This window comes from Scophthalmus maximus, chromosome 9 (assembly GCF_022379125.1).
Source record: "Scophthalmus maximus strain ysfricsl-2021 chromosome 9, ASM2237912v1, whole genome shotgun sequence".
In the NCBI taxonomy this organism is placed as follows: Eukaryota; Metazoa; Chordata; class Actinopteri; order Pleuronectiformes; family Scophthalmidae; genus Scophthalmus; species Scophthalmus maximus.
The window spans coordinates 6,816,232-6,839,864 of NC_061523.1; the positions used below are offsets into that span (position 1 = coordinate 6,816,232).

The following is a 23,633-nucleotide window of genomic DNA, read 5'->3' on the forward strand; positions in this document are numbered from 1 at the left end:
GCACTTCAATTAGATGTACAATCTGAACAATTAATTTAAGCAATGCTTGAAAAAGGTCGGAGACGTTCTTGAATGTCATTTTTATTTTATTTTGTAATGGGTAAATGTATAACAACTGTATCTCAGTGTACTGGAGCAGTAATCTGCACCTCCCACGAGAAGCTCAATGGATTTATCAACTAGTGGTGCGATTATGATACAGAACTGGTTATTAAAAAGAATTATACAACAAAGCAGGTTACTAAAGACTGTGACTCGACTTCAAGATTGTGATATAAACCATGTTACACCTGTATTACTTAAATTTCTATAGTGCGAACATGTCCGGGAGATTATTCTTGATTATTACTGTGTGCTCTATTTACAAGTCCATGTTATTCATAAAGCACCTTTTTTTTTTAAAAAAAAGAGAAAAACTGAGCAAAGTGCTGTATGATAAATAAAAAACAGAGATAAGTACATGGATGAAAGAAAATGATACAAATATATTTTTTGAATAAAGGGCACATTTACTATTTTGTCACTGGCCTGTGCACATCAAACAACACATACTGTTCTTTGCTCTGCCTTTCCTTTCAAATGTTCCAACACTTTGGGATATAAGTCACTAATAAAACTACTACTACTAATAATAATAAGTGTGTAATCATTGCAGTCACCAATACTTCATGTAATTTTAGGTATTTTAATCAGATGATGCGGTGTGTTGACCGGTTATTACGGGTTTATAAGTGACATTCGTGTTTACCGGTGAGTGTGGGTGTGGGTGTGAGCAGTACAGTGTGTGCATTTTAACTGGATGTTTCTTGAACACACCTCGCCCATTAATAGCCCCAGTCTCCTCCCCTCCACATCCTCATCCCTCGTTTGTTTGGCAACAACACTGGATCACTTATATAACAGCTCCTGATAACTCCTCATCGATTTGTCTCCTCGGTAAACAAACACCCCTCTCATATTTAACTGAGCGCAGACCGGACATCGGTCCCTTTCCCCTTCAGAGAACACACCGGGCCGAGCGACATCGACATGGAGGTCGGATTCCGCAGTCGTCCGGTAATCCTGTGGCTGGCCCTGGCCGCCGCCGCCGCCGCGCTGGGCTCGGTGCTCGGGCTCGGCGAGGACCTGGACCGGCCCCTGTTCGGGCCTCCCGGCTCCCCTATCCGGCTGCAGGCGGGCGACCCGGGCCTGGTGAAGGCTCTGGGGTTCGCCGAGGATCACTACAACCGGGGCTCGAACGCCATGCACCTCCGCAAAGTCAGCCGGTTCATCTCCGCGAGCAAACAGGTTCGACCAGCGACGACGGAGGCTTTGATCTCTTTGTTGATGTTATTCAGAATATAATGTCTTCCTATTTAATCACACTGTGGTGGAGTGGTAGAACAGTATTGATTATACGACAACTGATATCGTTGCAGTCAGTTTCATGTGCGGAATTATTTGTAAACAATAAGGCTGCGAGCCACTTATACAAGTAATATTTAACAGAGGGCGGAAACAAGGTGTGTCGCCTTCAAAATAAAGCACTGCGCTCTATTCTAGCGCATACAACAAACACGAAAGAATACATTTGTGTTTTTCTCTCAAGTTTATGTTTATTTTATTGTGGAAATGAATAAATACAAAATTCAAAGAAAGGTACAAGCAACATATTCCTCTCAATGTGTTCATCTTTAAATTCTGGCCGGAAGTCACATCATTGAGTTTACCCTGACTTGACACTACGATTAAATGGCCTCTCTTCAGTGATGCATAGTCGTTATCAGAGCATCCGTCTGTGTCGTTCGGCCTGATGCTGCTACAGCCTCCCTGCAGCCCAGTGAGCATCCTCCTACTAAAACATATAACCTAGAGTTGTTACACAATGAGTCTGACCAAATGGCCTTCAAATGTACAGCTAAGATACCGTATGAACACCACTGTACAAAGCAACAGACTCATGTCTGAATATGTGCTTTAATGAGAGAAGATTTATTGTTTGTTGATTTTACAATGTGTGTGTGTGTATGTGTCTGTTTTTCCAGCTGGTGAAGGGAATCCGCTACACGATTACAGTGGAAGTGAGTAACACCCAGTGTAAGAAATCCACCATGCTCAGGACATGTGACTTCTATCCCGAGGCACAGAAACTCAAGGTAGGATGTTTGTGTGTGTGTGTGTGTGTTTCCTGTGAGTTTGTAATATACCAAATGTGCTTGTGCACGCGTCTAACTGTGTATGGATTTTTTTTTTATTGCATCAGTGTTGTTCTGTTTGTTCAGCAGAAATGTCATCAGTTGCCTGAACATGTGACTTGAGTTTGACTGGAAATGACCCCAAGCATGCTCATGTGCATATCTCATGTCCACATATACGTGCATGCACTCGAGTGACCCGTATTATTCTTTTCTGATTTTCTTTGTTTGTCCATTCCTTGATGATTTTATTGTGGAAACTCATCACCAATATATCTATGCCAAAATAAACAAACACAATCTTTAAGTGGAACAGTTTCACTCTTATACATGTAAATATACACAACGGCCAATAAGAACCTGCCCTGTTTGATGTTTTCAGCTTTGTACGCAGTGTGTTATTCCACTTACTCGCTCCACTTATTTCAAATTCATACTGTATATGTGTCATCAGGTCAATACAATGTTTATAATCAAAATATCTCTGTCCACTGTTTGTGTGTCTGTTCATATCAGACGGAGCTGTGTATGTTCGAAGTGTGGGACATTCCTTGGCAGGGCACTTCGACTCTGCTCAAACAGAAGTGTCAGCCTAAAGGTCAGTTACCAACATATAAGCAGCCATTCAATAGAGAAAGATTTATTGCAGATGTTCCAGAGTCAAAAAAAAATCAGACGGACGTAGTTAAGGCTCAGACTGTGGTTCCTCTGCTCTTGTACCTTGCGTTGATTCTTTAGATTAGCTGTAATCACTGTTAACCTGCTGTTGATGGCGTTTCAGTGGTATCCCATGATGCTTTACTTCCTCTTTAATCGCAGCAGTATCCTCAAGCATCACATTGGCCCAATCAAACGGGTTAATACAATGTACAAATAGAAAATAATGAGCTTTTGGTGCTTTCTACACCACCATTGTATTGATTGAAATTAATCTTGCCAAACCAAATCAACCAGTCAGTCCGTGGACTTTGTCACAGAGGAACAACTATGTCAATATTTCCTTCATTTGGACTGTGTCTTATCTCAATGAAAAAAGAAACAGGCTATGACCTTCATCCCTCATGTCTTATGTAACACATCTGTTAACTAGCCTTGTCAATAAGTGATGCTTCATACCGAAGAGATAAATGGGGTAAAAGTGGAAACCTGTAAATTTACAAAGGCTAAATTTAACAACACCCTTTATTTTAGGCTCCTCTCTGTTGCAGCCCCACTTTTTTAAATTTAGACCTCCAAGATGAATGTTGTGCAGTAACTAATCATGTCTGAATTCAGCAAACTGAAGCAAAGAAAGTACACCAGTATTTCAGTTTGTTGTACTTTGAGTGTTAACATGTTTTCCTTTGTGTCTCTCATCAGTTGAACGTCAGGTAGAAGAGACCAACAAGGTGGAGGTTTCATCCACCAGCCAGCCTCTAGAGGTAAAAAAAAAAAATCCCTATCAGAACTGACAGCAAAATGTTGATGTCAAGTTCGGTCATGCTATCTGCAAACTTGTCCGCCATTTTTTTGTGAACTGCTCTAACCGATTTGACCTTGAGATTGAGGTTTTTGTTATTGATTCTGTGCGTTTGACTGCTCCTTGTCTGACAGGAGTCTGTGGAGCTGTTGGGACAGTTCAAAGAGTTCATGGTGAAATATAACAAGATGTACAGCAGCCAGGAGGGTAAGTGACAGACACATTATGTAAACTATATACATACCAAGCATGACGGGTGCACAATGCGTTGCATTCCTGTCGACGCACCTATCAATAGTCCTAGATGACAGATTGAATACAACACGACCAAGACAGTTTAACCACATAGATCTTAACACCACTTTAGAAACACAAATTTATAGCTCTACATATTTGTTGATTATTGGATAATATATATTCATTATCATTATTCACCTGTTTACATTCAGAATCAGAAAAAAATAATACAAGGATTGCAACATTCGATTATCTGCCTTCTCTCTCATTGAATTCACTGTACAATGTCCTGCAAAATATGAACTGGTAATATAGAGGTCAGAGTCCTTTTATAAAATGTGTTTTTTTTTAACTCTGACCCTGCAGAGGCAGACCGCCGTTTGCGCGTCTTCCACGAGAACCTCAAGACTGCCGAGAAGCTCCAGTCTTTGGATCAAGGCTCAGCTGAATATGGGGTCACAAAGTTCAGCGACTTAACAGGTACGTGTGTGTGTGTGTGTGTGTGTGTGTGTGTGTGTGCGTGCGCTTGTATTTCCACTTAGTTTCCGATTGGGAAATGTATCTTCTGCTTCTTAGGTGATTGCATCAGTCTTAAATCGTCTTAAGTAAAATAAACCTCTCATTCTTCTCCTTCTGTTTTTTTCCAGAGGAAGAGTTTCGCTCCACGTACCTGAACCCGCTCCTGAGTCAGTGGACTCTCCACCGACCAATGAAACCGGCCACTCCCGCCCAGGGTCCCGCCCCGGCCAGCTGGGATTGGCGGGAGCATGGAGCTGTCAGCTCTGTTAAGAATCAGGTACCAACATGCAGCATTAACCATGGGGCAGTCACTCTAAATAACACGCTACTAATGAATAAATCACAGATCATCCTTACTCCGTCATGTTTCATGCAGGGTATGTGTGGATCCTGCTGGGCATTTTCTGTGACAGGCAACATTGAAGGCCAGTGGTTCCTGAAAAATGGAACACTGCTGTCTCTGTCTGAACAAGGTAACAACGACACACATGCACATGTGCACAGATGCAAACAGACAGCCATGATACAATTATTGTGTAACATTCTCCTGCAGAAAAAACAAATATCACCATTCACAGTTACAACTAAGAGCCATGATTGACTGGTGTATTGATTTGCCCCCTTGCAGAGCTGGTTGACTGCGATGGTTTGGACCAGGCGTGCAAAGGAGGGCTGCCAACAAATGCTTATGAAGCCATTGAGAAGCTGGGTGAGAATTGAATGGGTGGAGGACAAGTGGTGCGTGCAGCCACGTTGAGACACTTTGCTTCCATTCCAAGGAAAATTGTATAACAGTTTAGACGGGATTATAGTCTCTGATATGTCTGTGATTCATACTGACAAATACTTTGAATTCTTGCATTATAACTGCTGCCGCGTGAAAGCGTTTCCCCGCCTGATCCGTCTCTGTCATGTGTGGTTCAGGTGGTCTGGAGACAGAGGCCGACTACTCCTACACCGGAAAGAAGCAGAGCTGCGACTTCGCCACAAAGAAAGTGGCCGCCTATATCAACAGCTCCGTGGAGCTGCCCAAAGACGAGAAGGGTGAGTGGGCTGGAGGAACGAAATTGAGAAAAAAAAGTGATGACAAGGCACTGGTAAACATACCCCAGAGGTGCCTTGTAAAATACACGGAGAGAAATGTTTTGTGTAATGAGTAGTTGAGGTTGATCGTCGTTGATTTGCAGGTAAATTAATTGCAATTTGAAAATTCGGCACAAGTTTGTCAGTTTTTGAAACAAAGGGCTGTTAGATGGACTGATGTTGATTTTTGTATTTTACTCAGACATTGCAGCCTGGCTCGCTGAGAACGGACCCGTCTCTGTTGCTCTGAATGCCTTTGCAATGCAGGTAAGCAGCTGTGTCATCACTATTACACCATTTAGCTGGATTTCCTCTTCGGCCCGTGCGCAAGGCGGCTGTGGCGTTACCGCGGCGCCAGACTGGTTTATACTCGTGCGTTCAGGCGCGCCTGACACAGTGCAGTCTTCTCCTTAACAAAAGGTGTTGCCGCTGACAAAACACTATCTACGCCGCTGGAATCGCCACAAGTAGAAGAAGAAGGAGGCGTCAAGCACCGTGGCGACGGCCACCGAGCTGGTGTTGGGATCGTTCGATGAGGAAGAAATGGTGGTTTTGACGTAAAAGAGGACGGTGGTCTGTTCGTCCTTTGAACAACGACAGAAACTTCGGGGGCGACTTCAGTGTCCTAGTGAAACCCCCTCCCCTCAATCCAGGACATTTGCATCTCTCCCTGACAACACTGTCTGGCTATAGCTTTCTACTTATCATATTAAAAGGAATACACGCATCTCTCCGGAGCACTCATTCCACAACATTATCACCTGTCCCTGGACAATGCAACAACCATCCCCTGGAACATTCCAGAGCATTCAGAACCTGGTACCACCCAGAACAGGTCGTTTACTATTGAATAGCATTGTGCGGCTAAACAATAGGACCCATTGCTGTAAATGTGCCATTTAAAGCCATTAACAGAATTTCTGGGGTAGCTTGTGAAATTGCAGCTGTGGACCTTATCTCCTGCTTCACTTTTAAACTTCTCTTTTGGTGTTAAAGGAGGCTTCTAAACAGGGCCATGCTCTGTTTTTTACTATCTGTGAATCTCTCCCTCATTGACGGATCATATGTGCCTGTACAGGGCACACCCATTCGCTGAGTCTTGCCTCAAGCTCGTCGTCCATCTCGCCAAAATGGGAGTTGCAAAGCGGTTTCAATTCGGTCAATTTGACGCTGCCCCGTGCGGACGGACTGAGATATCAAGCACAAATCCGGATTACTAAAATCTGACATACTTCCTGCATGTACACCAAGATGTAGAACAATTATCATGTCACGATGCATCGCATCTTCTCTAGAATTTCACTATCAGCCTTTAACCACACTTTCATTGTCTTTTGAATGTCTGTAGTTCTACAGGAAGGGCGTGTCTCACCCCTTGAAGATCTTCTGCAACCCCTGGATGATCGACCACGCTGTGCTGATGGTGGGATACGGAGAACGTGAGTGGTTGTTTTATCCTCTCTCCAATTACCCAGGTCTTACTCTGGACACATTTGTTCTTCGTGTTAATCATTCGCCTCTAAGGATAATCCGAATAAAGGATGATCATTTTGTGAATCAAATCAAAGCTAATTAAGTGCATTGTATGGATGTTTCTATATTTGCAGGTAAGGGTACCCCCTTCTGGGCCATCAAGAACAGCTGGGGGGAGGATTATGGAGAGCAGGTAAGAAAACTTTGGCTGCAACTAACGTTCACATTGACAGACACACAGACACTTTTCACACTTCTCAACACAATTGCATAACTTTACACTCATTTCACAACCTTCAATCTCAAAACCAATCTGTCCTCTCAAAACCATGTACTCTCACACCGAAACCAAACTTTGCCTTCAGACATCACACAAACCCCATCAAATTCACACACACTACAAACTGCCATTAAAAACTGGTGAGATCAATTCAAAACACTTCCATTAAAACCTGTGACTGCAATGAATGACTCTATACTTTTAGCCGTGACCAACAACTCTTTACTCTATATGATGAACACAATATAAAGACACATCCAATGTACAGTATGTTTTATTCCATACAGTTATGTACTTAAGAATACAGTATAATCATTTCCTGGCAAACAACAAAAAATAACCTAATACTGTAATGATTAATAACCTAGCATAACAAAAAAAACCTCCTCTGTAAGCAAATTATGTTATTGGCTATGACCATAGTCACAATTTTTCCTCTATTAGGCTTCTGAAAATAAACATTTCCTGCATTTATCAAAAATAGAAGTACTGATGGGAAATCATCCAATTTGCATGCATACAGTAATTACGAATGACTGTACCTTGTATGTGAGATGGCCCAGTAATTCAATGCATTTCAGACAGCACAACAGCTACAGTACATGTACATGTGCTGTAACAGCGCAGAGTACAGGACTCCAGAGTTACAGTAGAAAGCAGTTTGTACATTACTTAGCTCTTATTCTCTCTGAAGGTTCGTATTATTGAGGCTACTGTAAAGCTGCTAAGATCTATCCTGGGGTTCTGATTAGAGCCCGACAGATATATCGGTTGGCCGATAATATCGGCCGATATTAGCCTATCACAGACCAATCGGTATCGGCCAATAGGTTTACAGCCCGACTGAAATCATCAGCCAAAAGATATGAGCCTTTAAATGTGCATTCGTGTTTACATATTAGGTAAAATAAATGTTCATTTTCTTAATTCAACTTCTATTTATTTGGTTGTATTTATAATTTGTTTCAATCTATAGTTATTTATGATAAGGTTTATGGTTAAACTAAAATATCAAGCCTCAATTACATTTCTATCATAAAGGTTTGATAACTGCTGCTGTGACGCAATCAGTTGTGAAATGCAGCCTCAGAAGGAGGCAGCCCCTGAATTGGGGGGGTTTGATGACACAAGAAGAAAAAATAGAGAAAAGTGAAAAAAGTTACTCTGCCGCTTTGTTGCTGCACATATCATATAAAGTTGTGTTTGATATTGACAGTGTCTTTATCGCTCTCTCTCTCTCTCTCTTGCTCACAGGGTTACTACTACCTATACAAGGGGTCCAATGCGTGTGGGATCAACAAGATGTGCTCATCTGCTGTTGTCAATTAAAGCACTTACCACATATTATCACACACACACACACACACACACACACACACACACACACACACACACACACACACACACACACACACACACACACACACACACACACACACACACACACACACACACACACACACACACACACACACACACACACACACACACACACACACACACCATCATACTACGTAGACCACAGCTGCCGGCTGGAAGCACCTTTGCACTGGTCATACACACATTTGATCCAGGATGCATGAAGTCAGACACATTAAGTCCTGCTGAAACTACTTTTTCCGTTAAACCAGACTAGTGTTCCTCGTTCACACCTACCACTTGGTGACAAGTTACAAAAAACATACCAGCTCTAATAAGGCTTGAGAGATTTTATGGTAATTTTAACTTAACTTGATTTTTGTCAACATGTGATTCCGTTATTCCTGCAGGTCATTGTGACTGCTGTGTTTTGGGCAGTGCTGCTTATTAACTCATCTGTCCTCACAGTAACTGAGCTTGTGTTCGGTAAGGCGTGTGCACTAGCTGTTCCTATACTTCTGTCGTGTCAGCCTGCTTGGATGTTTTGTTACCATTGACTATGCTAATATTATGTAGGACTTGAGAGGGGCTTTTGAAAGACGGGGGTTTGTACGATACAATTGTTTGCACATCCTGCATAACGGCAGTGCAGCTGTGATAACCGCTGTAAGACATTGAGAGATGAATGAAGGTTGAATAAAGAAAAAGTGTGGAATCCTGCTCTTGGTTCATGGTCTTCTTTTCTCAGATACACTGGAACAGCAGAATGAAAATCAAAAAATGATTGTACAATTTACACGTTTTCCGATTAACCACAATAGTAATAAAGATACTATTATACGATTACAATGTCATAGTCAATATCTTCAGTATACACGTACTCCTCTTGTGGAGGCTGGACTATTTTGTAGCTTGTTTACAAGAATGTAGCATGTTCATTGGCCTTGAGCAGAATAAGGATGATGAAGTACAATGTGAGAATAGACGCTTCAATGAACGCTGACGTTCTTGAACGTTGCTCAGACCGAGCGTAAACAAAAACTCCATTTCCCACAGTGCAAAGCGCCGACCCGGAAGCAATAGTCCTGCGTTGAGTAGTAAAGTCTAAGAAATAATAACTAGTCGTGTTCTACTAATATAGACAGACAATAAATAGCAAGTGGGACGGTTAAATTGCAACACAAACGTGATTATAATATTAAACCTTCAATACATGGCTCCCACCGATTAAATACACGTAGACTGCGGCTCTTACTTTGAAAAGGAGAGGACCAGAGGACACCGGAAGTGCAACACTCGCTGTTGTTGTCAGACGCATGCGGCTCCGGTTTACTGATAAAACGATCCAACGTGTCAAACTTTTCCGGACAAACATTGCGCTTCGAGGGATCACGGTCACTCTTCTCTCTTTCACGGTACTTACGTAACCTACTTGTGCGTGTTGAGCTCCCTGCTGTTAGCTTAGCTCAACTACTCGTTCACGTCCGTGCTAATTGCACGCGGGTAACTGCGCGCTAACGTGTTGTAGCCTACGCAGCAGAGTGAAGTGAGGGGACGTGAGCCGCTGTCATCAGTCCAGCCATCACCGAAAACACCCGAGGTCGCCGAAGGTTTATGCACGTCGATCAAGTTATAATCGACGTGCATGTTCTGAGTTCACGTGTTTCCGGCTTATCAGTTGTCCACAGCCTAGCAGTGTAATGAAGAAGCGACACTGAATCAGAAACAAGGAGATCGTGGCTGTCTTAGGCAGAAGGGTTTATATTAATATGTTGAGGGGATGGCTCGTTCTCTTGCAGATCACCAGGTGGTCAGTGCCGTCGCATCCCTAGAACCTCCCTAGCCCAGTCAGAGTGAATCACGTGTGTCGTCATCTCACAGACGTAATGGCTGTCTCCATAGAAACGCTCCGTCTCTGTGTCCATACATTCAGGCAAAGGGCAACCGACCTCGCAACTAGACTAAACATCCGAAGAGTCGGGACGGACATCTCCTCCTCAAACCTGCTCTCTGACCACACACACCTCCCCCCTCTCTCCTCAGCTGGCGACGGCACCCGGAGCTCAGCGTTTACAATGTCCCAGGCCACCAAACGCAAACACGTGGTGAAGGAGGCCCTCGGGGACTTCGTCACGCCCACAGAGAACCAGCAGATCGTGAAGGTGAGCTACGTTCACGACTCACCACACACAGCAGGACAAGGTGTGTCGAGTGTGTCTCCATCCTCTTCCTGTGCACCCGTAGGTTACCGGTAGCCGTGGCAACAACCTCCACGAAACGGTCACGGCTCTGGGCGAGACCTTCCTGGTGAGCATGCCCACCAAGTTCCGCAAGAACCTCTGGATCAAGAGAGGTAACTTCCTGGACCGAGATGTGTAGATGTAATATGATGGAGTGTCACAGAGATCATACGGTATCGATCAGCAGCTGCTCACTAGACCAAGTGAGAGAATCTGCGCTGAGCTGATATCCCCTTCAGGTGCCTCGGTCAAAGTAGTTTATACCTTTACAATGCAGATTGTGATTTGATTGAATAGAAATGATAACGTCTAAATGTTTGTAAAGGGGACAGTTTTGTGTTCATGCCATTTCTCAGGCTGTTTAGAGAAGCCATGTCTTCAGTGTGGTAAAGACATCTGCTCTGAATTAGGAAAAACCATTTAGGCTGCAGACACACTCAAAACAAAGAGTTTGCCAATTTTGCCAAAATCCTGGTTATTGCTGAAAACACTTCAGCACATAGTGAGAAAAAGTGTTCGTATCTTACCAAGAAACTGAATGCAAATGAACAATATTAGTCTTAATTCATTAGAAAAAGAGAGTTCAGACACAGTTCTGCTCCCCATCTCCTGCACCAGAAATTCGTTGTGGCAGCCTCCGCCCTCTTAAACTCTTTCCCGACAGATCCGCACTGCACCATCTCTACAACGTTTGTGGGGTTTACATAAACTACCACCACGTGTATAGATGTGGGGGATTGTGGTCTGGTCTGCAGAGTTAAACATTGCTCTTTTGATTTTGTAGCATTTAGTGGTTTTTTTTTAATGATAATAGATGTTGATATATTACCAATAGAAGTTTGATAACATATCGTTTAGAACTGGCTGAAAAACGTCATGTGCTCAGCGCCACAGAATCACTGGACAATCATCTACAGACGTTTTTTTTAACAGGGTCATTCCAATAATTCATACAGTAAATATTTATTTGTTACTCAATTTTATTTACAAAAGCCAAAGTTCCTACATTCAGCTGTAAAAACCAATAAGACCAATAAAACTGACTGAATAAAACTTCATGACCAGTGAAACAGGAATACTGCCTGACCTACACCCTGGGACTAACTGATGCTGCTGCTGCTGCCATAGAAAATCTTGATGGAAGTTTGAACAATGATGAATTGTGTGTGCGCTCCCCGGTCCTCAAGGTGACTATGTGATTGTTGATCCAATTGAGGAAGGAGAGAAGGTGAAGGCCGAGATCAGTTTCATTCTCTACAAGGATCACATTCAGTATCTGCAAAAGCAACAGCTCTGGTGAGTGGCACCACGCGCGAAGAACACGTACTGTAGGGATTCCTCGCACGACCAGTTTCATTTTGTCGGATGTTAATCCTTGAGTGTGCGTGTCGTGATGCTCCCGTCATTTATATCCAGGCCAGAGGGGTTCATGGTGGAGGTGTCGGCGCCGGACAAGACAAGCGAACCACAGGGGACAGAGGAAAAAGACGAGGAAGAGGGGGCGAGCGACTCTGAAGACGACGAGAGCGACCTTTTTGTCAACACCAACCGCTGTAACTATCAGTACAGCGAGAGTGAGGAGGAGGACGACGACGACGACGACGACAAAAGTGAGGAAGACAATAAGGACAAATAGGGAAGGGAAAAAAATGGTTCACAGCGGGACGCCGAGGACACGGACGATCAAGAGCGAGAGTTGAGAAAATTGTGTGACAGTCCGCTCTGCTCTGCTGCTGTCACCACTGACTGATGTGATGTGCTGGTGCTCAGGCAGCAGCGCCCTCTGCAGCTGATTGACAGGCGGAGACGCTGAGTGACCGGGCTCACTGAGGGACCTTGAACTGGCAAAGTAAGGACAAAGTCTGTGTTACTTGTAAGATGAATCAATAAAATATAACAGAGAGAGATGGATAGACATTCTGTACTTTCATCTCTCGTTTCCTTCCTGGCCTTCAGTGGATCCACTACTGTGTTGCCTGTGCATATATATACGCCGGCAATATGATATATATTTGCAGGTTAATGCAAACAGGTAAACTGTTATGTGTCTCCTCTGTGGGAGAACAATAAATAGAAACGCATACATTGCACCTCTCTGAAGAATCCATTGTTGTCGCTGTTGCGTAAATACATTCCTGTTATTTTTTTTTCCACTTTCTCGATTGAGGAGTATGGAACACACACATTTTTTTAGATTTAAGGATAATTTTTCTAGTATTCATCATTCGCACACACTTAAGCATCTACCTATTTAGACTTCATCTGCTGTTTAGTCGTCTTTAGAGTGGTCTAAAAGGGGGAAAGGCCTTCATGTTGTCTCTTAGGAGATTTAATTTCTCCTTGTACTGTAAACACAAGGTGTATATATATAGTGTTTGAAAAGTTATGTAACTTTACTGTCATGTCTCTCTTTTGGCTAGAAATGGTGGTGGTAGAAATAGTGGGTCACATGCCGGCCTTTCATCCACTGGAGTTCAAAACCGTGTCACTTAGTCAATTTGTTATCTTCATTTTTTTAATCTAAAGTGTAAGATTTTTTCTTAAATGTTTATGCCAGCGACACTTGTTCGTCCACTGCAACCTGCTTTATATGCCGACACCTGGTTTACCCCCGACTTTCAGGCAGAAAGCCGTTGCCAACTTTAACATTTATAGACCAAAGACGTGGCAGGGATGTTACATTCCTTTCTAACAATATATACAATCTAAAAGGAAACTGTGTTGGTTCCATCTAGACTGGGGCACATTTAAAATTAATATTAAAAATACACATTTTTTCTGAATATCTGACCTGAAAACATGTCTCTGAGGGAATGCCTTTCAGGTTTTCCAGAGCGGAGTGTGGTGTGGCGAGAACTTCCAACACCTTTCCGGTATTACCAGTCCTTTGGAGAATGTTTCAAGTGTACCACTACCACATTTTCTTACAGAATTCAACTTTTCATTTTTAATGTCTTTCATTTTACTTCTCATTCAAAGAAACCGTTTTTCTTATGGGAATAATTGTGCTGAAACATGCTCATGAAAATAAACAAATTCCACAAGTACCATGTATCCACTATGCTGCTTTTCCTCTGACTGGGTTTCTTGGTGGGGGGGGTGCTGGAGCAAATCCCAGCTGACATTGGCCGAGAGGCGGGATGTGTAAATAAGGATCAGCTCAACAATATTTGGCATGAAGCCATTGAGCAATTTATTCTACAAGCCGGTAAAACCAGGTCTACCTGACATTAGGTGTGACATTTTCCTCAGACAACATGCTGCAGAAAAAACAAACTCACAAGTTCAAAGTCCTCATTATCTATTACCGTCTTCATTTAAAAAAAAAAAAAAAGTTTTGTATAATGCTGTGAACTAAAGCTGAAATGTCCTATTTGTTAAAGGGTCAGTGTGTAATTTTTTTCAGGCGTTGAAAAAGAAACTGCATAAATGAGATGTTTAGCCATAAATGGGACTTTATTTATACAGCGCATTCCTAGTCTCATTGACCACTCGAATCGCTTTACAGGGCGAGTCACATTCCCCACATTCACACACTGCCGGAAGAGCCGTCGGAGGCAATTTCGGGTTAAGTGTCTTGCCCAAGGACACATCGGCACGCGGACTTGGGGACTTGTATTGTATGGTTTCACCTTGAATCACATTATGGTGAATTGAAATGTGTTATTGTCAATCAATCAATCAATCAATCGTATCACATCAGTAGTTTTAGTATGTATCCGTTGTATATCAGATGAATCAAAGTGTGTATTGCACTGGCCTCAGCGGTGGACATGCTTCTCATTAGCGCACACTATTTTGCACAAAGCAAGACTGTCACTTTAAAAGGGAAACACATTAAAAGTTAAATTCATTACTCGGTTCAGTGCAAAAGGTGACAGCAGGATTTTTCTGCAACAGCCACAGCTGGTCTGGTATGACCGCTGGCTGTGGTGGATCATGTAACAGACAGACGACAGTAAGGCACATCACTGAGCTAGTTCACTGATTCATGACTCGTCATCACTGGTGCTGTAAAAATCGAACATGTTCGCGTGAGTAAGAATATACTAGAGAACCAAAACAAGCATTTTAGCATTCTATCTATTAAAATCAAAAAACATTGAGTCCACGAACACTGATTGCGACACAGTGCATGTACTCAATATGTAACAACCAGTCACCTGGGATCTATCCACATTAGACACGTACATAGAACCAGCATTAAACTGTGCTTCGCTTGTGCCATCGTGTTTGTGGTCTGATGGTGTAGTGGCTCATATGGAAGCCATGTAGAACGAGCACAGAAATCAACTACAGTTTGAAGTGTCAAAGGTCATTTTTAGGGTGCACATCCTCGCAAGATGAAACAGGTGGTGCATCCCAAAAGTTTTTTCAGTGGTAACATTCAAACTCATTTTCAGCATACTCCGACCCTTGCATCACTTTGGGAGGTTGGGTGTGGTTGGGTATCCAGCTCATGGCCTATATTCAAATATAACCCCGTAGATCATATGGAATAGAACAAAAAAAAGTTCATAAATACAGACATCGTTCAGTGAGCGCCTTTTTTTGTCACGCTCTGATTTTCACATGGCAATAACTCTTGGATAGTCAAACTCTTCCATAAATCAGTGTTGTGGCGTGTTCCTCAGAGGCACATCCCGACACCGCGTCGCTGTCTTCTTTAGGCCGGCCCACAGTGTCACCATCTCGCTGGGGCTTCGTTTGTGGACCAGTAGGACTCTGTGGTACGCACACGGCTGCTCCTCTTCCTTTGCCGGAAAGTCAAACGTGAGGAAGGCAGGATGGTGGCTCGGGCAGAGGTTCAGCCGGACCATACACATGCCTACATAGACGTCATCGATGGGGAACAGGAGAACCCTTTTCGACGTGTTGAGTAGACGTTTGGTCAACAGGCTTGAGTACACCACCCCTCCGCCACCTGCATACGCGGGATAGAGGCCCTTGTAGAAGCTGACAGGGATAAAATACTTGGAGCTGTTGACTCGGACGGGCGAGGCTGCACCTATGACATTTCCAACCATGAAGCCTTTCATCGTGTCGCGTGCCTGTGGCTCCTTGAGCTGGTCCTGGAGGTAGGTGATCAATTTCGGGGTGTTGACGAAGACATCGTCGTCTCCCTTAAAGACAAAGCGAGTCCGGCCGCAGGAACCCGAGAACCAGCTCCAGAAGAGCACGTCCTTCAAGGTGAGGTTGAAAAATGTGTCCTCGAAGTCCCACTGCAGAATGTCTCCGTAAAGTTTACTCTCCATCCGCAGTAACCCCGGAAAATCTTCATTCAGGCCCTCGGGGGGTTCTTTGCCGAGCAGGAAGACCCTGCGGACGTATGCTCCACCTTCTGCTCCTCTGCTGCTGTTCCCCTTCTGTCCTGCCACCCGACCCGCTTTGCCCCAGGTCCGTCGGATGGCCTGTCTGTTCTCTAAGTTCAGCTCTGTGGACTTGATGGCCATGAGAAGAAGCGGGCGCTCCCTTTCATATTTTGCCCCAGCTCCACAGACTCCATCTGGCTGTATGAGGATTGGGTAGTCCCTAATTTCCATGTGGCTCACAAAGTGTTGCATCTGCTGCGGCAGCTTGTCAAAGTTTCTCCCCGAGCTATTCCGGTCCGCAACATTAGAGGAATTTGGCCTCAGTAGGGTCTCATAGCGGGTTGCATTCTCGAATCCCATGTCGCTGTTGTTGGGACGCAGGACGGGGTTGTGATGGCGGTCGATGGCCAGCTGGAGATTGTTCCAAAAGGCATCCCCTTGCAAGTGGCACGCCCAGAAAGTTTGCGGCAAAGGGCCAAAGCTGCTGCTTCTCAAAGTTCCGGAGGCCACAAAGTGTGTTACTGTCGCCGAGTCATTTATTTGCATGCATATCAGCAAACCAGAATAGAGGAAGAGCAGGAGCAGGCAGATGCATGGGGTGCATACGCAGAGTAACACGTTACGCCAGCGACAGAAACACAGCGCCATTCCACTGCAAATACACGAGCACAAGTGTGAGTTTGGGCAAATGGGTGAAAACAGTGTCAAAAAACATTGAATGCATCCAACAAAAAAGGTCAAATGTGAGTGTGCAGCTGAGTGAGAAAGGAAGAAGACAAGAGAGGAGAAACTTCAACCTTATATTAAAGTTTTCCATATTTAACGTTCTGTAATATTGATTGGGCAAGTACTTATCTTTTCAAAATATTGCTGCTGTATTTAGACAGTTTCATTAACAAACCTTTTTTTCAAAGCTATTGTACCACGTGCACCTTGCTAATGTTGACTAACAGTCTTCACATCAGTATATTTGTCTTAAAGTGAGATATTAGACGCCATACGTCATAGTATTAGATATTATTTACTATATATGCACAGAACTGTTATTGTTCTTTGTGTTATTAAACAGCCTGTGGACAGTTTTCTACAGGAGTTATCTTGTGGAATGAAAATGTCAATTCTCCTGTGTCACTGTCCATGTACAAAAAGTGCCTCGGAAGTGCCGAATAATGATCACCGTTATGTTTAGAATTCAAACACAACAAAATGACTCTGACTTTTGTAACATATCTGTGTGAGCTGAGACTCGTTGGTTTCCCCGGATGGACTCGTGTACACCAATCGTGGTTTGGAAAAAGCTTTGACAGTACTCCGGTGTAAGGGGCAGAACGAAACATTGAATCCACAGTGTGTGAAACCTTACTGATGAATCCAAAGCAAAGTAGAGATGGGTATGCTACGGCAAGAAAACCGTGTGGCTCGGTCCGTTTCTGAATCTCAACTCAACGAACTGGTCAGCATCAACGCTGCGGCACCTTGATACTTCAAGTCCAGGCCATCAACGCCATAAGCGACTTCTCTTAAGGTGACCGCAACATGCTGAACTATCAGACCTAAGGTACTACACAAGATATAAACTGCGCTCGTTCTGAACTAAGCATGGACATGAGCACGTCGTGGTGTAACGTGGCTCCCACAATGGTCGTCAAACATTGTAAACATTCAATGTAATTTGGGTGTGATTTCACAGGTTTCCAGCCGCAAACCACGGTGTCCTTCATGCGTTGTGAATTTATGTATGCGAAACATACGTCAGAAATAAGAGAGCATTAGCCTGCATTTGAATGTGGGAGGCGGGATAAAAGACTCAAAAGGTCCATTTAGCGTTTGGAGTTTTTCGATTGTATCGCATGGTCTTCACCAATAGCTGGATTTTGCTTCCACATCCATGATTCCATCACAACCGGTAAAACTCAACACAAGTCAAAGATGAACTTTCACACTTGACTATATTCCAAATTATGAGAAAAATGAGAAGAGCCAATTGTTCGCAATTTGAAAAAAACCTATATCAACAGATGAGGACCCGAATGACCTCAGTTCAAAGAATCTGCTTTGTGTGAGCTCATCCTCTTTTACAGTGCTGGAATCCAGATGAAGAGTCAGCGGTTCTTCTTTGCTTACCTGCTTTTAGTGAAGCCGCCCTCATTCACTTAATACTCAAAGACGATGGTCCTACGTCATAACCATACCACCTAATTTAAAAAATAAATAAATAAATAAAATAGAAAAGAGGAGTCCCTCTCTGGCAGGAGCAAATGGTGTAATCCGGATCAAATTGATTGATCAGTCAAGAAGGGTGTTCTTTTTCTTAAGCCCAAACTCATGTGGCAACAAAGCTTCATCTAAAATACACAGACAGTCAGATGTGTGCACAAGGGTTACACCTCCTGACAGAAAGAGAACAAACAGGATTTACATGTCGGCCACAGACAGGGGGAAACACAAAAACCTGTCCGGCGAGGGCCAAATGCATATATGAAGGAAACATTTAGCCTCTCATATTTCTTATTGGCATGATGTTGATGCAACTGCTCTCCGGTCCCTTCTCCACTGCATACGAGTGAGATTAGTTGTTGTTCGTCTATATAATGTCGACCTACGCGTCCATGTGCCGTCTTCAACCCAGATGTTGAGTGACACTTACACAGAACAGGTCTGGTGGCTTTTTAACACAGACCCCTTTGGCGGGTGAGCAGCCCCCCCCCCCCCCCCCCCTCACACATACTGGGGGCCTGGGTATGTGTGGAATGCAGGTGAGCATAAACATGAAACTTACCGTGGGTTTCATTGATGGGAGGCTCCCAAAACTGCCCAACACTCACCCGGGGGCAGATCTGGGCTCACACGTAACAAAGAGATGTTGCTGGTTTCTATTTGAAACTGTAACAGTGTGTGCTATTTGTCATTTTTCTAGCACATTTTCTAAAACTCATTTTGGAACAGCGCTGCACTGCCACAGCGAGCGTCTCAACGCGCCACTGTTGTTCCTTCAGATGGATCCTGAATAATCTCAGGGATGAATAATATGAAAGTCTAAATCATGGGGACGTCCTGGTGGCTAAACACTTTTTGGAGACGGACCCGGGGTCTTTTCGGGTCCGTCACTTAAAGTTAACAAAATTGTGATTTGAGGTCAATATGTCGACACTAATGCCATTTCCAACACTTCCAATGTCTTGATTTCATCACCACACCAAAAACAAAATCTGTAAACAAAAAAACAAAAACAAACAACAGTTTTTCCTTTTTTTTAACAAAGATGACAGGACTGTTTCAAAACTGTAGGAATAAAGTTTTATTTTTCATATGAAGGGGTGGTTTTGGAGTTTTTCTTCTTTTACAAGTCGTATGTTTTGGATAAAACTTGCAAAAAATCTTCTAGCATATTCCAAGAATGATGAACATGAGGAGAAGGGGATTTTATTGCTGAATGTTAAAATGAAGACACATTTTTATTTTTTCACCGAGTGGAAAAACGATTTGCTTGCTGCTTTTTCCATGCACCCAACTACCAGTACCACTAGGACATGCAGGGGGGGGGGGGGGGGGGAGATGGGGCGGGGATGTAGGAGTGAGGGAGTCAGCAGGTAAAAAAAGACAAAGGCAAACCGCTTGACGAACACAAACATGACTTTATGTGTGTATGTGTGTTTGTGTGTGTGTGTGTGTCTGTGTGTGTGTGTGTGCGCGTGTGTGCTTTATGTATATCATTATGCATGTCAGTATATGTGCAAAATGTGTGCATCTATGTAAAGGTTGAGGGGGGAGTGCGTGTGAGGAGAAAGAGGGGGGGAGGGGTCGATGTTAACATTTCAACTAGCTCTAGAAGCACACTACCCTCACTTGCGGTATTTCCACATTGCAAATCCCAGATTGATTACAGTGATAGTAAGACAAAACTAGCCAGACATCTGGGCCAGGAACCCAAATAATGTTTTTATATATTTCTAGTATGATTCCCCCTGAATCTGCGGGGGCTCTTTGTCATTTTTAAGATACTTTTCTATATCTGTGATCCATGCATCTTCTGTGCGAGAACAGAAAACAAACAAAAAACACACAAAAATGAACTCTAATAGGGACACGAATTGTATCTGACAATATTATTTTCCTCAGCGAGGTTGATAGGGGTCTCTTAACCTGATGTATATTTGAGGTGGAAGAGTTTCCGAGACGATCAGCCAACTGTCGGCGCGCTGCTCAGCGTACTCGTCTGGAGATGGGGCCTAAATCCGTCTCTGCTAGTTGTGTCTGAAGGTCGATACGGGGGTGAAGGGACATGAAGGAGAGGGGCCAGGTGATGTGGGGAGAGACAGACACGTGACAGATCATTCAGTCAATATGACCAAGCAAAAAGAAGTTCAATCAATAAAAGGTATAGGAATGCAAATCAAGGATGCAGTAATCAGTATTTTCATATACCACCATTTGGCTGTGAGCTCAAGTAAAATTAGAATACGACTCAGAAACTCGCCCTCTGTTGGAGTGAACCTGCACGCGGCGACCTGCGAGCGATTTTCCCAATCGGAACAGTGGCTTCGCTACTGGGGCGAGAAGTGGTGGCGGTTCTTGGGGCCCACAGCTGGAGGGGGCCCACTAAGTTTCCAGTAGGACTATATTAGTTTAAAAAGAATAGGGGGGACCCAGAGCAATATCCTCCTCTTGGGGGGACCCCAGAATTCCCAGCTACCCCCTCCCCCGCATCAGAGCAGACAGACGTGGTCTCCAAGTTTTTTTGATCCACATCATCACGGTGACCCACACGCAGCTACACACATGCCCACTTACACACATGCACACGACCGTTTGAAGAAAAAATGACTTTTCTTTTCTTTTTCTTTTTTTAAAAGCAACTGAATTTCCTTTCTGATCCCAAGAGTTTTTACCCATGCTCCCTTAATCATGGCCACGAGTGAACGCAACAGACCTGACGGACAGACGGAGAGGAGGAGAGTGAGTGGACGTTGATCTGGCCTGCGGACTGAACTGCGACTGAGATGACGAGCTCTCTCTGTTTTGAGTCTTTTGGCTGTGGTGTGATGGGGAAGTCCTGAGACACAGTGCGGCTCTAAGCTGCTGGCATAGGAAACGGGCGGACTGGGCAGAGTCCACGGGAGGCCAGAGTCAGGCTGGATTACAACTGGACTGGTTGGGTTTCGGTTTGGATCGGCAGCTCCCTGGCCAATGGGGGAGGTTCTTACAGTGCAATGGAGCTTCTGGCAGCGTGAGGATTGGTGGGAGGAGCGTGTCAGTCCGACAAGGGACCACACTCTCCACGGTGAATGGTGGCGCCAACCAAATGAGCCTTTATGATGCACACACACACAAACACACACAAACACACACAAACATACACACACACACACACACACACACACACACACACTGAACACAAACACACACACACACACACTGAACACAAACACACACACACACACACACACACACACACACACACACAGAACACAAACACACACACACACACACACACACACACAGAAACACACACTGCAAACACTACCAATGTCATGGCAGCACCCTGAACACCTACAGCGGAATCGTCACTTTCCCTCAGCTACTCCCTAACACTCTTCTTGTTTTCACGGAACAGAACCACAGATGACTGACGGGCAGCAAACGAGGACACAAATGACCAATGTGGGCTCGTCTGGAAAGATTCTTTCAAAAATCCTCAGAGAAAACGACCCCACACAAGTGGTTGTGTCGGTGACCAGATGTCCCTGTGAAACGAGCGCATCGCATGGATCATACTCATGTAAACAGACACCTTTTACACAGGAGGAATCGATATTGCATGATGACATAATCAGATCACAGTTCAAAAAGAGGAAGATCCCAAATCAGAGAGAAAACCAAAGCAAAAGGAAGGAAGAGGGTTGGTCTCTATATAAAAACGAGGAGTCTTTATAAGAAAGGCTACAAAAACTCAATGGGACCTCCGACTTCAGCATACAGCAAAAGGCACCACAATATTATTCTATTTATCTAACTCGTGAAAAAATTGGCACGTAATTCTCTTATTTTTTCATCTCTCATAATGCTGTAAATCAAAAAACTTTACATATAAATATCCCCCCCCACATTATAAAAAAAGTCTTTGCTGTTAGCTAGTAGACAATTTTTGCTGAAATGAAAATAAATATTTCATTTGTTTAGAATATCTGTCTGTTATACAAAATAAAAATATTTCTCCTAGGTGCAGGTCTCTAGTCCACTGGTTGTGTGTAGGAGGAAGGGGGTGTGTGAGGTGGAAGGGGGTGGCAGGGGTGTATGAGTGGGTGTGGGGGGGAGGTTAAGTCTTAAAGGGGCATGTTGTCAGCCTTGGAGCGCTGCGACTGGGAGCCGCGGCTCTGCCCGTTGCTGCGTGTCCCCGGCCGACTAGGCCCGCGGTGAGTCCGTGTGTCCGCGCCAGAGGTCGAGCGGAAACCCGGGACCGATAGGGGCGTGTCCATGTTCATGTTCTGCATACTAAGGAAAGGTGTACTCTCCCCTTGAGCGTCCTCCTCCTCCTCCTCCTCCTCCTCCTCTTCCTCCTCCTCTGACTGGCTAAAGCTCTGTGAGCTGTAGTCCCGTAGGCCTGCCCGCTGGGAGATGTGTCCGTTGAGGCGGTTGCGTCGCGGGCGGCGCCGGCTCCGGATGGGTTCCCTCGATGAGGCGTACTCCTGTGTGGTCTCGTAGGCCTCGTCGTCAGGGAGACGGTAGGGGCTGGAGGGCAGACTTCCTGTGCTCTCCGTCAGGTAAGGTCGCCGCGGACGCCTAGGCTGCCTATATAAACTTCCATCCTGAAACACGGAACAGAGCGAGTAGAGGACTTGTTACATCATCTCACTGAACAGTATTTATATTGAACTTGTATGTTCGTCAGTGATTTGCTCAAAGGAACTACATTGTATGATGTACAGAAGTATTCCTCTGTGCCACAGAGCTCCATTGTTGTTCCAAACTATTATAAACACACTTGTAAGCCACACTGTTGCATTGGATGACATTATCATCATCATAATTTTTTCAAAGTCTGTAAATGGTTTTATTGTATCAGTGTGGAAGTGAATAGACCCTGGGGCTGAGCACCACAGACACGTAAGGGAAGTTGCCAAACTTTCAATTATATTTGTTGACAGTAAAAAAACAACAACTGATGGCATGTTGTCACCTTCACCTATGACAGCCTTGTGATGTATGAACAGCGTGTGATATCTCTACCAACATACATCTGGGCATCGCAGCAGCGGCTGGTCGTCCTCTCTGTGGTAGGCAGCAGCAGCGGGCGGCAGGGAGAGGGCGTGGCTTGTGTTGGGCGAGGTGATCTGGAAGGTGGGCACGTGGGGCGGCAACGGGGGATAGTGGAACTCCACTGGAGACAGACGCGCCGGCGTGGTCAGCGCTGACACGTACCTGGATCGGAGAAATAAAAGATTTTTGTACTTATACGAGTTACAACAAAGGTACCCTTGGAGCAAACACACCTTTTTT

General features: G+C 44.3%; 4 protein-coding genes across 6 annotated transcripts in view; 2 read left to right on the forward strand and 2 right to left on the reverse strand.

Moving 5' to 3' along the window:
- The first annotated feature begins 725 nt into the window (after positions 1-725).
- Positions 726-9,304, forward strand: ctsf (cathepsin F). The gene is made up of 14 exons (XM_035649217.2): positions 726-1,287; positions 2,025-2,135; positions 2,691-2,772; positions 3,534-3,595; positions 3,768-3,840; positions 4,237-4,350; positions 4,518-4,666; positions 4,766-4,862; positions 5,018-5,098; positions 5,314-5,433; positions 5,675-5,739; positions 6,821-6,911; positions 7,080-7,138; positions 8,480-9,304. The coding sequence occupies exons 1-14, from the start codon at positions 1,030-1,032 to the stop codon at positions 8,552-8,554; spliced, it is 1,437 nt and encodes a 478-aa protein (XP_035505110.1). The 5' UTR covers positions 726-1,029; the 3' UTR covers positions 8,555-9,304.
- Positions 9,305-9,863: 559 nt separating this feature from the next.
- On the forward strand, positions 9,864-13,871 carry eif1ad (eukaryotic translation initiation factor 1A domain containing). Of its 2 annotated transcripts, none has more exons than XM_035649222.2 (5): positions 9,864-9,999; positions 10,518-10,746; positions 10,829-10,937; positions 12,012-12,120; positions 12,241-13,871. In XM_035649222.2, the coding sequence occupies exons 2-5, from the start codon at positions 10,660-10,662 to the stop codon at positions 12,458-12,460; spliced, it is 525 nt and encodes a 174-aa protein (XP_035505115.2). In that variant the 5' UTR covers positions 9,864-9,999; positions 10,518-10,659; the 3' UTR covers positions 12,461-13,871. The 2 variants fall into 2 exon arrangements, with proteins under 2 accessions (XP_035505115.2, XP_035505114.2); XM_035649221.2 differs by having other exon boundaries at positions 10,628-10,746.
- A 103-nt stretch (positions 13,872-13,974) lies between these two features.
- si:dkey-160o24.3 (N-acetyllactosaminide beta-1,3-N-acetylglucosaminyltransferase 2) lies at positions 13,975-18,450 on the reverse strand. Its single transcript, XM_035649218.2, has 2 exons — positions 18,261-18,450; positions 13,975-16,788 (listed from the first exon to the last, which is right to left on the reverse strand). The coding sequence occupies exon 2, from the start codon at positions 16,782-16,784 to the stop codon at positions 15,435-15,437; it is 1,350 nt and encodes a 449-aa protein (XP_035505111.1). The 5' UTR covers positions 16,785-16,788; positions 18,261-18,450; the 3' UTR covers positions 13,975-15,434.
- A 966-nt stretch (positions 18,451-19,416) lies between these two features.
- Positions 19,417-23,633, reverse strand: part of nrg2b (neuregulin 2b) — a 60,283-nt gene continuing 56,066 nt past the window's right edge. For both annotated transcript variants that reach the window (XM_047334434.1, XM_047334435.1), the window contains 2 exons: positions 23,372-23,555; positions 19,417-22,942 (listed from right to left, as the gene is read on the reverse strand). In XM_047334434.1, coding sequence (XP_047190390.1) covers positions 22,460-22,942; positions 23,372-23,555 — 667 coding nt within the window. In that variant the 3' untranslated portion in view covers positions 19,417-22,459. The remainder of the gene's footprint in view (positions 22,943-23,371; positions 23,556-23,633) is intronic.

Bases quoted from the DNA above. Each gene is read 5' to 3' on its own strand.
- eif1ad (XM_035649222.2), top strand. From the start codon at position 10,660: ATGTCCCAGGCCACCAAACGCAAACACGTGGTGAAGGAGGCCCTCGGG. The intron at 10,938-12,011 runs GTAACTTCCTGG...CCGGTCCTCAAG, and splicing joins GAACCTCTGGATCAAGAGAG to GTGACTATGTGATTGTTGAT. The intron at 12,121-12,240 runs GTGAGTGGCACC...ATTTATATCCAG, and splicing joins CTGCAAAAGCAACAGCTCTG to GCCAGAGGGGTTCATGGTGG.
- ctsf (XM_035649217.2), top strand. From the start codon at position 1,030: ATGGAGGTCGGATTCCGCAGTCGTCCGGTAATCCTGTGGCTGGCCCTG. The intron at 2,773-3,533 runs GTCAGTTACCAA...GTCTCTCATCAG, and splicing joins ACAGAAGTGTCAGCCTAAAG to TTGAACGTCAGGTAGAAGAG. The intron at 3,596-3,767 runs GTAAAAAAAAAA...CTTGTCTGACAG, and splicing joins CCACCAGCCAGCCTCTAGAG to GAGTCTGTGGAGCTGTTGGG.
- si:dkey-160o24.3 (XM_035649218.2), bottom strand. From the start codon at position 16,784: ATGGCGCTGTGTTTCTGTCGCTGGCGTAACGTGTTACTCTGCGTATGC.